This window comes from Chaetura pelagica, unplaced genomic scaffold (genome assembly GCF_000747805.2).
Source record: "Chaetura pelagica isolate M959 unplaced genomic scaffold, ChaPel_1.0 scaffold9, whole genome shotgun sequence".
Lineage (NCBI taxonomy): Eukaryota > Metazoa > Chordata > Aves > Apodiformes > Apodidae > Chaetura > Chaetura pelagica.
Genome location: NW_009954494.1, coordinates 2,344,396 through 2,357,113, shown reverse-complemented (window position 1 = coordinate 2,357,113; position 12,718 = coordinate 2,344,396). Strand labels below are relative to the sequence as shown.

The window sequence follows — 12,718 nt, the reverse complement described above, 5'->3', positions numbered from 1 at the left end:
AATATCCTTTGGAGGCTTTTTTTTTTTTTTTAGCTGCTGTAGCTGTGGACTTCTAAAACACATGAAGAAGAAGAAGAAAAATGTCATAGTAATTCTGTAGATTAGGGTTCAGTTTTAAAACGTGATGATTCTTCACATTTCTTTACTCTTATCAGGGTGAAGCATGTGATTTCCTATGTGTGCAATCAGTAATAAAAACCTTTTAATAAATAGATACAGTTACCAGCATTTTTTTTCCCATCTCTGAATGCTTAGCATGGTGACTGGCACTTGAAATATTTTGGAAGATGTCATAGTCACACCTAGAAAACAGAATTTTCTCCTGAAAATAATGTATGAATGTTAGGCTGTTACTCTTTATACTTGTTATTGGTATTTTCACTGAATGCACTACAGTTGCAACACGGCTTTGATAGACATTTCAGATGCTGCTTTTTTCAAAGTTTTATTTAATCTTTTAGATTTGATGTATTAGCAAAACTGGTTTTCATAGTAGTGCATTTTAAAGTTCTGTGCATATTAATGCTTCAGAAAACCTGGAGTGAGCTAATTAAATGTAACAACTTTCAAGTGATAAATTCTTCCTTAATATTGAAAACAATAATAATGATAAAATTGTCTATATGAAACATTTTTCTGTATACGATGATGTAAAATAACATACATAAGTCAACGTTGTCAAAATTCAGGTCCTGAGGGTGATGAAGTTATTGTAAAAGAAGGGTGTTCCATGTAGTTAGAATGTGAACTCCTTTTACATAAAGTATGCTTGATCTTGTCCATACATTTCATGTTACATTAACACTTCTAGGCCATAATACTCCTGAGTGTCTTAATCATGTGGAAAATCACAAATTTTAAATCTATTGCCATTAAAACTGCTAGTCCAAACTGCTAAGATTTGGAAGTATCTCTAGCTTGTAAAATTGTCTTGGAAGAAAAATTGGTGTTCTGTGGCAGTTGTTCTTTGTCAGCATAAATGTTCACTGAGCAGACACTGCAAACAAATAGTAAGACTACAGCTGTTTAACCACAGGCTGTGTTTAAAAGTTATGTTGTTGTAACTATTTCAGTTGATGAACTGGTGACTTGCAAAAATGGTTTTTGTAAGGAAATCACCAGTATTACTATAATTCTTCTTTCTTACATGGATAGCTGCTATAAAGTATGTTTATACCTGCATAATTGCATTAAAAGCAAGCTATATAATCTTAACTACACTGGTTTTGCTGGAGTGGTGCAACTTTATTTTGCAGACCGATGTTATGCCTTTAGTTTTGGCAGTTTAGTCTGTAAATGTTTGCTGTCCTCAGATTTGAAAAATATATGCTTTAGTATTGCTCTTGCTATGGCATGATGAGATGCTGCCACCTGTCATCTAGTTCCCAAGTCTTTGCTATAAAGCAGGTTGGAAGGTAGACCAAAGTACTGCCGCCTGCTGAAGTTCCTGTTGATGGTGTGCTACACAGGTCAAAATTAGACAGACTTGACTTCTTGTGGCTTATGATGGTTAGAAATCACTTAGAGAAATCTTGTGTTGCTCCAATTCTGTTTCCTTCGTCATGCCTCTAGCACGTGAGGTGTGCCCTGCCCCAGGCCCTGCACAGCTGGTGTCGTTTTGAGTTGGTGTGCTACTACCAGCCCTCATTAGACCTCTCATGTTGCCCAGAGTGGGTTGGAGTCTTGTGTTCAGTCTTCAGTATTTGGAACATATTTCTTATTTTGAAAATAAATTTGGTTTGTTCATGGTTTTGAACTGTAATCTGAGGGCTTTTTTAATAGCAGATTAAAAATATAAGATGTTTTTATTCTTGCAGGAAGGAAGAAACAGAAGCTTGCCAAAGAGAGAGCAGGGCTTTCCAAGGTAATACTGTGTTCGATAATGCAGTGCTATTTTGAAAGGTGTTTAATTTATATTATTTGTAAGATTTGTTTGAAGACCTATTTGATTCCAGCATTGCAGACACTTCTGCAAATATGCAGTCTTAAGTTATTTTTTATAATCACAAATAACCATATGAAATGTTTGTACCTTTTTTGTGTCAGATAGAAAATGTATCCTAGAAAGTACGACATTTACTATGAGACTTAATGGTGTTTTCTTCTTTGTAGTATATGCAGACTTTTGAGACTTGAAAAACATTGATGGGATACACCTATACACGAGCTTTATAGGGGTTTTTTTGCTATAAGTATTTGATTTCTCTTTCACTTTCTCCAGTGGAGCCTGGAAGGAAAGGTAGATTCATCTTAACCAATTTTTAGAAATACAGTTGTGATGAACATAACACGCTTTAGAATTTATATTTGCTACAAAAATGTGTACTTAATACCTGAGAGGTATTTTAGGCCCCATCTCTCTACAGACTTGTGATGCGATGATAAAGAGCTCTGAGTCTGGTTTTCATAAACATTTTGTGTATGTTTAACTTGGTGGTAACTCTTTTTAATTTTTTTTATTTTTTTTTTGCCAGTTTCAGTGTAAAAATGTGGTTGTGTGTATTAGGTTTCAGTTGAGAATGTTTTCTGCTAACTTGTTTATTAACTGATGTTTAAGGGTCAACTTCAGTTTTACTGTGTATGTTACAGCTGCCTGATCTGAAAGATGCTGAAGCAGTTCAGAAGTTTTTCCTTGAGGAGATTCAGCTTGGCGAGGAACTACTAGCTCAAGGTAATAGCATAATTTTTTGGAAGGGTAAGTTGTAAGATAATTTTTCTTTACTTTTACTAGAAGATTTTTATATACAAAGATCTTCTGGGGAGTCAAATTCACCTTGGGATATCCATTTACTTGTGTCTTAACTTTCTGTGTTCAGAAGATCCAACAAGGAAGGAAGAAAGAATAGTATGGATTGGTTCTCAGTATTTTAATCCACTGTTTATGGATGGATGTTTTATGTAGATACTTTACAGTGTGAAAGAAGACTGATTTCAAACCATGATGATTTCTCACACAGGTGAATATGAGAAAGGTGTTGATCACTTGACCAATGCCATTGCTGTGTGTGGGCAGCCACAGCAGCTACTACAAGTTCTACAGCAGACTCTTCCACCGCCAGTGTTTCAAATGCTTCTAACTAAGCTCCCTACAATAAGCCAGGTATGTGAAACATTCTCTGCTTTGGTTTGAAAAGAATTGAACTGCTTCTCTTATCCACTACATCAGTCTCAAGTGTTGGCTTTTGCAATATGATTTTTGTACATTAAAATAATGTTAGACTAAAATAAACATTTTTTTACCTGAAGCATTAAATAGTAGCATTAATAGCAAACAGGGTAAAATAGAAATGCAAAACTTCTCCCATGTGTAGGCGATGCTGAGCTCTTCTGAAGTAGAGACAACTGACTGCAGCTCTGCTACTATAAACAAATCCAGGTTTCTCAAATACATGATGGGGGGTAAGAGAAGCAGTAGCTTTCTTGCAGTGGGTCTTGAGTTTTATTTTTTTAATTATATATCTGCAAGTGTCTGTAAGTGCTGTAAAAGTTCATTAGAATTATTCTGTTGCTTTTGCTAATCTAATGCTTCTGGGCCAGCTATAAACACAAAATGTTAATTAACTAGCACCAAAATACATGAGAGTTTGAGAAGCTTAAGGGTTTTCCTGGTAATAAATGTTTGTAGTGCTGTGTATGAAATGCCCGCCCTTTTTAGCTGAGTACTGCACAGGTAACATTGATACTATGCTAGCAGGTGAGTCTAGTGTAAAATAAGTAACATATTTTACATTCTTGAAAGTACAAGGTTACTCCCTAATGATGTTACCTCACATACAGTAGCAACTCAGTGCTGTGCATCAGTCAGCTCTCTTTACAGCTCAGGCCTGGTTGCGTTTCAGTTGAAGGTCCATATAATTAGTAAAAACACTGAAAAATGTCAGGTACACAAGATGTAAAGGCCGGGGGAAACAATGAAGCAAAAATGTTTCCTTAGAGAGCAGTGCTAAAAACCACTCAGAGGTCATCACTCAAGGCTGATGGGATATTCTTTATCTGACTTTGGCTTTATTAGGCATTGCACAGTATATAATTTCTGCGGAACTGACTTCAAAACTTATGTCAAATAGATTACCATTTTTAAGATTGGTTGGTTTACTCAGTAATACACTGCTTAATGTTCAGTGTAAAATTACATTGCTTGACAATCAGTTGCTTACTGTCAATTTTATGTAATTGTGAATGAGTTTTTCTCCTTCTTACAGAGAATTGTAAGTGCACAGTGCTTGGCTGAAGATGATGTTGAATGAGGTCACACCACCACAGGGGGGGAAAATGTTTTCTTACCCCAGAAGATGAGCATCAGTAGGGGGATAAAGGGGCAAACATAGTAGTTAATGGACTGTGTACCACATCAGGTTCTACCAGAGTTAAAATCAACTTTGTGTAGGTGGGTTTCGCAGGATTTTATTTATTATCCCAGTGAAAAGTGTATTTTGATAAAAATTCATTTTATAAATACACTGTGTTGAGTTATCAAAGTATCACTAACTTCATGATGATGAAAATATGCAGTTGTAATGTTGTACATATAAAGGCATAAAACTACAACCTATTAAAAGCCCAATGCTCATTTTTGGAAAAAGTTATGGCAATAAAGATTTATCTGCACTTGTGTGTCCCTATAGTACTATTTTACATTCCAGCACATTTGGGTGTCAGAGCAAATGATCAAAAAATGACTTAACATTAAAATTTGTTTTTAATGTTGTGGCTGGTCTTCCGATACATTTAATAGAGTTTAAAACCTCGTATCATTTCCTGAGAAAACAGATGTGATAATTTATACAGTAATGGAGAACCTTAGAAAGGAGATGCGAGTCAGAATGATAATAGATGACTGGCTGTGGAGATAATGACAAATCCATTTCTGTCAGGAACAATAACATCTAAAGTGATTCAAGTCAAAACTGTGTCTGGCAAACATGAAAGCTCTATTAATGCAGCTGTGTGAAATTAAGCTGTTTGGAATAGAACCTGGGGCAGAGTGTAAGAGCACAAAGGTGGTTCTTTGGAAAGCTTGAAACCTTTTGCAAAATAGGAAGCTGACATTTCGGTCTCTAGTCTTCAAGACCATAGGAAATGGTTGTTGCTGGTCTTCGGCATTTGCCTTAAAAATTTTTGCACTGATAAGGTGAGGCAATGATATTGCCAGGCTAAACTAGCTAAAGCTAATGGAATTAGAAAGATGATGTAAAGTCTTGCTATACTGTAAACTGGAATTTAGGTAAGTTTTCCGTTGCCAGTGAGAAGGAGGCAAATAATACATGGAGTCAAGTGAGCAGCAGAAGCACATTCTCCATGGATAGGATGTTCTCAATGTTAAAACTGACTGGCTTCTGCCACTGTCTGGTTTTGTGCTCTCACCACTCAGGTGGCAGAAGAAATAACTGAAAATGTAGCTTTATGTTTTTGGCACGGTGTCTTATTTTAGCTCCATAAGGAGGACAATTCTTCAAGGTACCTGTCTTTCAGACCAGCTGATAGCTTGTGGTAATGATGCTGGTGCTTTTAACAGTAAGGTAGTAGGTGGCATATTCAAAGTAGAAGTGAGGTACTCTGAGAGCACTCCAGCCAACATTCCCATCTGTCTCATTTCAGCCTGTGTACATTTCTGTAAAGGCAGGTTCTTCCAAGCCATAGGTTTCAATGTTCAGAAATGCCCTCACACAGAAATTTTTTTAGAGGCTAAGTGGTCATGGTCACCTAGCAGTCAGATACCTGAGTTTGGGACTAGAAATGGCTCTTACTGAGTCAGTCTGCATAGGTGGTTTGCCATTGAATGAGTATTTCCCCTTAACTCCTGGAAAACACAATTTCCCAAAATTTGAGGTGCTATTAAGTCTTTCTGTAATATGACAAATACTGAAGTTAATGGCTGGTACGAACAAACATTTCTTGAAGAGCTGGCTGTAGTGTAGTCTTTTGTTGTGTGTGAATTGTTCAGGTAGCATAAGGTAAAAGTAAAACTTAGTAGCCATAATCTTCAGGTGACAGGGGCTGGTTTGCTCTTTTAATTTATTTTATTCTGCACCTAGAATACTTAATAAAAATACTGTGAAATTGTAGAAGGTTTTGGTTTTAAGAAGTACAGTCAGGCTTTTTGCAGGTGTTTTCCTTTCTAACTCTTAACATTGAAAAGCAAGAATTCATAGGTTATGCTAACAGAACTGTTACCTTATTTTTCTAGTGTCCTTGCTATTGGTGGTTGCTTCATTGTAATATCTTTGGTTCAGCTTTTGACATTGTCTTAAGGTAAATCACACTCTATGTTGAGAAGTCTGTCATCAGTTACAAGCTTCTCAGGCAAATTTTTATAGGAAAAAAATCCCCAGCTTGTTTCATGATTATGCAAGACTACCTTTGATGTCTCACTATTCACTTTTTTAGATAATGGAATAAAATCCAAACCCAGAGTGATCAGACACACAGTGAATCATCTGGCATTTAATTTCCTTACCCTGGGGGATGACAGAATATTATTGTTGCCCTTAACTTGAAAAATTGAGAAGTCCCAACCCTGCTGTGTAGGTGGCCAGCTAGCCATCATCAAAGTAAAGCTCCAGCTATTTATGCACCCTGAGGAATCTTTCTAAAGTTTCATTTGTACATCTGTTGATGGTGTGTCTGAAGTCCCTTAGGCTGAACAGTGGCTCTACATGACTGTTGTGTTAAAATTAACATGAGTTAAACTTCAAGAGAATCTTTGAAGTGGTCACTAAGTGCTTTCAGTGAATGTTTCAAAGGCATGTTGCACTGTATGCTCAAGTCTCTTTTTTTTTCAACATGTGGATATGAAAAGGGCTGATGAGAAAGAAAATTTCTTCAAGGCTTTCGTTATACCCAAGTCCTTTTTTTTTTTAATTTGTGCATTTACACTGATCAGTATAGCTTATAGTCTCTTTAATGCAGTGACCAAAAAGGCCTGTTGGCACGGTAGTCAAGTCTGACCAAAAGCCTGTTGTCAAGAGCTGGAACGTATGCTTAATTCATGAGGACTAGTCTAGCTTTCATCACGGTCATTCTGGAAACTGAGCTTCTGGCATGAGAACAGCACTTGTTTTCTGCATTTGTACCAAAACTCTGCTTCCCAAAGAAGAAGATACGGACACCTGATGATGTTGTTGGAGGGCAGAATTTGCTACCTTCTGTGTATGAATGTGTGACTGAAGCTGCAGAAAACTGCTGGCCCTTCTGTCATGTTTCTGTACCAAACTGTCCAACCTACTGGAACTAGCCCACAGGCAGCTTTTTCGAAGTTTAGTGGTTTCTGTATGTCCTTGAAAAGAAAATCTGGGTTCTCACTTCTTGCCCTGCAGTAGTGGCTTACAGGTGCTAATTTTACAGAACATTTACTGGATGTCTTTGACAAGGTCACTCCCCTGTTTTCTGATCACTATTGTAATCTAATAATCCTGAACTCTTAAAGGCCTCTGTGCTATAAGCTTGTGACTCCAGACATATCATTCCAGTCTGTTTTGTAAAGCATAGGCCTCGATTTAATGGGTTGATAGATGTGTGTCCTCCTGCAGTGCTTGCTCACAGTTGCCATAATTTCTCTTACACCCTGAGAATCCTTGGGGTGTGACTGTGTCCTCCAGTGCTCGCTCACTGCATGATAGTTGCTGAGTGCAGTGTTGTTGCAGCTACCACAGTGTTGCTACAGTCTGCAGGTGTGTCTGGATGGTCCGTGCTGCAAAACAGTTAGCAAGTGGCTTTCATGTATGGAATTTCTACTGCACACGGAGACAGAAAGCAGCTGAATTCAGATAGTTCTGCTGCTTCAGAACTTGAGTGGGCCCTTACAATAGGCAAGTCATTTATTTGAGCAGGTCTTCATCAGAACAGCAGAGGGCAGCTTTGCACACACCAACAGTGCCAGCTCATCCTGCAAAATCCTTCTTTTTAGAATCTTCCTGTCTGGTGAGCTGATGCAATGCAGCATTTTGTCCAGACAAATTTGGTACAATGTAGGAGTCGGGATCAGTGGGGCAGCACTGTCATGTGTTTTTACTGATACCTAATTTTGGCTTTTAAAATCCTGTGTGTTTGGTTTGTTATGATGACTGGAAGGATTTCCCTTTTCTTTCTCTCCATGCCTCAACACAAACCAGATATATTGATTAGCCACCTGCATTGTACAACTTAAACTCTGCCACAAAATGCTACTGAATCTCATTCCCGGGTATGCAAGAGAAGAGTTTTACTCTGCCCCGCTTTGATTTTTCTGGATGAGCATTGCTAGCCAGAGTGAGAGGAAAGCCCATGTTAACTGCAGTAAGGGTGGAAGAGAAATCTGCATCTTGAGCCTCTGGCTGAAGTTGGACTCTGGCAGTAATGGCCTATGTGAGGAGGGCTAACCAAAAAAAAAAAAAGTGCAAGGTGTTACATGTTGGTAACAGGGTACTGTTTTGTTGCTGGTTGAAACTGAGCTTAATGTGGGAAAATGCTCACCCTATTGCAATCCCATAGCTGATGTGAAGTGAGCTGACGGGGTCTCTCATGCCTTGGAGGCAGCAGTTTGTATTGTAGTGGCACCCTGGCTTGAGACCAAATCTTAACTACTGCACCTCAGAATTGGCTTTTCTCTGCTTTCTGGGGTTTGTTCACAAGGGGAATGTGCATATTGATGCTGTGCAAGTAAACAGAAGTTTTCAACTGGAGTAGGTATGGTATAGATCAGCATTTTTTCAGACATTGAACTCCTTCATAAGAAATTCTTCAGTGTCTTAAAATGTGGCAAGTATCTAGAACAGAGAGCTTTTTAATAAAAGATACTGTCTCTGCAAATCATGCTTCTCCTCCTTCTCAGTCTGGATATGTTACACCCTGGAAGCCAGCCTGGAAGATACAGAAATTTGCTGTAACAAACCCATCCTTGCCTGTTTTGGCATGTATGTAAAAGAGCGTTTCTTGGAGCTTTGAAACAACCTGGTTAGCATCTTTTGTTGTGCTTAATATTTTATTTAGTGAGAAGGAATGTACATTCAGCTTTGCTTATTCAAATGACAATGATTATTGCATGGATTTGTTAAGTATAATGCAATGACTAATTAAATGGAGAATTGGAGAAAAGGGATTCTTGAGCAAGCATGTTCTTTGAGAAACTCTCTTCTGTTGTTTTTAATTGACAGTACATGCCAAATCAATTCATAGCAGTATCTCATTATTCGTGAGAACAGTCTGGTTTTGATGGAAATTTTCCTTCACCACACATTGACCCAGCATAATGTAATTGATTTGTCCTGTAAGTCACTGCAACGAAGACTACTAACTCCTAGAATTAAGGAGATGAAAGTTTTCGCAGCCTCCATGTTCATTGAGTTCTTCTAGTTCAGCTGTTGGCAATAATGACACTCAGCTGAATTTTAATAATCAGGAGGGGTTGCTATTTATTTTATGTTTGATTGCTTTTATCTGACTATGGTTTTGAGCTTAACATCAAGCCCCTTGGCTTGTGTTAGAAATTGTCTGACAGAACTAAGGGCCCTGTTTTACCTCTATCTACTGGCCATTAGCACTGGTGGAATTCTTAGCATGAAATTATTATTATTACTTCTGTATCAGCAGAGATGTGTGTGGCACTCTGAAGAAGCTGTCAAGATGAAGTCTCTGCTTCTGCAAGCTTACAGTCTGCTGTCCTGATCCTGTACCTTACTCTGCATGGTCCTTTCCTCATGGAAACCTAAGCAGTCAAAGCGCAGGACATTGGGACACTGGCACAGGAAGGGAGAAGGTAAGTTTTAGAATAGTATGATTGTTTTGGTAGTTACTGGGTGGGTGTTTTGGTCATCTGACTTATGTATGAAGCTCTGAAGCTTGCTCCTTTTCTACATCACAGTATTTTTAGACTTGTTGGCCAATCAGAGCTAGTTTCTAGTACTGTGAGGCAAAATCAGACCTCAACCAACAACAGGCCTGCTTTATAAATTCTTAAACTTACCAAAAGAAAAAAAGGCATTGAAGAAACGCTATAATTGAAGAGATTTGAAGCACAACCCCCCATACTGAAATCAAGTAACATGAACTGTCAAGCACCGGGTTAATTATTCTGCTGGCAGTCCTGCAGTCTGTAAGTGGCTTTTGCATTGCAAATGTAAGAAGCAATCTTTCAGAAATCTGGCTTGCTGTTTGATAGCAACTTTAAAAGGAACTCTGACTGTTCTGTCAAAACTTAGTAATCAACCTACACCATAGTGCCTGGAATTTGGTTGACCCTCTCATGCAAATAGGAAAGCTGGGACACAGACATTAAGGAGGTATAAAGAAGGCAAACAATATAGAAGCAGTGCAGTGAGTCAGTGTCCATCCTAAGCCTTGGATTTAAAACCATGAATCCATGACAACCTGATATAATGGCTGAAAACTGGAGAGGTATTTTACTGAGAGAAAATTGTAGCCCAGGTTTGGACAATCAACCCATCCTTCAAAACAGTGCAATCTTCTAAAGCTTGCTTTGGATGCTCAGAAACCTCATGCTTATCGTAGGTGTTACCTGTTGGCCAGGATGAGGATTCTGCTTTGGAGCCAGTATTTGGAAAGCAGAGGAGGATACTCCAGGAAGGAGCTGGCTACATGGTAGCCTTACATCTGGAAGGTCAGCTGATCACACTGGTGTGTCCTGCCACCCTCAGGAACCAACAGACTGGTTCTTGGTGGGAGCTTGAGCTAACCACTTGGGCACCTTGGCTTCTCTGGGCAACCCTGAAATAAGTCCTGGTAGGTTAAATTGGTTTTCTAAAGCACAGAGAGACTCTGGGATAGACTGTGTTGATATTTGAGCAGTGCTTCTCATGCATGGTCAATAAAATGTGAAGCAGGGAAAGCAACTGGCTCCTGTGTAGAACCCCTCCCCTCATTTTGTTTGTTCCCAGGATGGTGTTTGTTACAAAACTGTGCCAAGGTTGCAGGCAGTGTTTTCTCTGCTGAGTTGCCCTCAGTGGTCCCAATAATATTTGTCATTAGATTGTAGATCTTTTCACAGATGGATGTCTCCTACCTTGGGCAGCACATTTTCAATAAAAACATTGATCTCACCCTGATTCTAAAGAAAAAAAAGACCAAAAAACCCAACAGATTGCAGTCTGACAGAGCCCACATTGGATCAGACTCGGGATTCTTCATGGCTTTTCCTTTTATCAATCTTACTGTTCAAATCCTGTCTCCCCAGTTCTTGGTAATGTTGCAGGAATTGTGTGCTTGATCTCAGGGGGTGACGACACAATTTTTTTGTCGATTGATGCAGCAGAGATTTTGTAAATTCAAAGTATTTGTAGGTCATCCTAGTTTTGTAGTGATGAAAGTATTTGCAGAGGTCATCACTCTGGGATTTTGAAGACATGCTACTGTAAGACTGATAAATTGGTGCAGCATAGATTATCTTCATTTTGGATAACTTAACTGCATTTTCCTTTCTTATGGGAAGACCATGTTATTTCTGCTGATATTGAAGAATATCATCCTTGTTGACATAGCTGTGTAGGGCGCATATAGTACAGCTGTGCTCATGTGCTTCACACAAGTCAGGGAACAAAGACACAGAGCTAATGATTAGCTAGACATACTGTCCTTTGCACCAGGGCCAAAAGCAGCCCGCTGCTAATCACCTTTCATTGCCCATAAGGCACGAGTAGCAAGTTCTTTCCAGTGGGAAGTGCAAGAACATAAAGCACTGTGTCACGAGGCAGAGCTTTATGGGCAGTCTTGGATGGCTGATGCAAGGCTTCTTCCATTCCTTTCCAAAATGATTGTCTCTTCTGACAGAGTTCAGGCACTGGGAGTGGTGGTTTTTTCTGGTTACATGGAAGTGTGCTGCAGCCAGGACCTTGAATTCAACATCTTGCAATGAACATCAGAATTCACATACACCAAGCTCTTTTTTATTTTGCACTGGCTGTGTGAAGGTCATACAAAATAATTATTTACTGCCCTTTGCTGGATGTCTTCCAAAAGTGGAGTGTCTGCCTTTTGCTATCTAAGGGGCTTAGTGTTTTGGCTTTTTTTTTTTTTTTCTTTTTTTCCCCAGTGTTGAAAGGTGAACATTTAGATTCTTTTCAGAATACAAAGGAACTGTGTCATTGCAGAGACACATGGCAGAGTTAAATTTTCAGGGGCGGCATCTGGGCAGAGGTACTGAGGCATTTGGGCCCACATGGTTGGAAATGGGGCATCAGCTCTAGATTCAGGCCTGGCTCCTTGGCACAAGGTAGCACACACTGTTCCTGCCAGCCCATCGTTTTGCTGTTGACGTCCATAGGACAACTGCAGAACACGCCGAGGCTGCAGCAGCTCCGAAAGGCAGGAATCATGGGTCTCCATGTAAACACCCGCTTTTCCCGGCAACGCCGCATTTCTCTGAAGTTGCCTTTTGGTGGAATATTTTCCTTTTCTTCTCGCCTTTCTATACCTATATTATATACACCGAGAGGTTTTGCATTTGTCAAGCTTGGCTGTAGAACAGTGAAAGGAAGGTGGGCCCCACTGTCAGGCAGCGTGCCTGCCGCCCCGGCACGGGCGGCAGCAGGGAGAGCCTGCAGAGCCCCGTGTGTTTTGGCTTCCCAGAGCTTGTGCCACTAGATGGCAATGTGGTATTCCTGCAGCTGGGACTCCCCTCTTCCCTGTAAGATTTCTTGCTTTTTCTGTATTTATCTCTGCCAAACTGATGATTGCACCCACCACCCCGGCAAGAGAACAGAACAAAATCATTTTATAGAACATTACA

At 39.4% G+C, this 12,718-nt stretch overlaps 1 protein-coding gene across 1 annotated transcript; it reads left to right on the top strand.

The window, feature by feature from the left end:
- Nucleotides 1-1,562: 1,562 nt before the first annotated feature.
- On the top strand, nucleotides 1,563-4,707 carry TOMM20 (translocase of outer mitochondrial membrane 20 homolog (yeast)). Its single transcript, XM_010004557.1, has 5 exons — nucleotides 1,563-1,575; nucleotides 1,818-1,864; nucleotides 2,590-2,671; nucleotides 2,958-3,100; nucleotides 4,203-4,707. Exons 1-5 carry the CDS (start codon nucleotides 1,563-1,565, stop codon nucleotides 4,245-4,247), a joined length of 330 nt encoding a protein of 109 aa, XP_010002859.1. The 3' UTR covers nucleotides 4,248-4,707.
- Nucleotides 4,708-12,718: the final 8,011 nt, after the last annotated feature.

Bases quoted from the DNA above. Each gene is read 5' to 3' on its own strand.
- TOMM20 (XM_010004557.1), top strand. The intron at 1,865-2,589 runs GTAATACTGTGT...TGTATGTTACAG, and splicing joins AGAGAGCAGGGCTTTCCAAG to CTGCCTGATCTGAAAGATGC. The intron at 3,101-4,202 runs GTATGTGAAACA...TCCTTCTTACAG, and splicing joins AGCTCCCTACAATAAGCCAG to AGAATTGTAAGTGCACAGTG.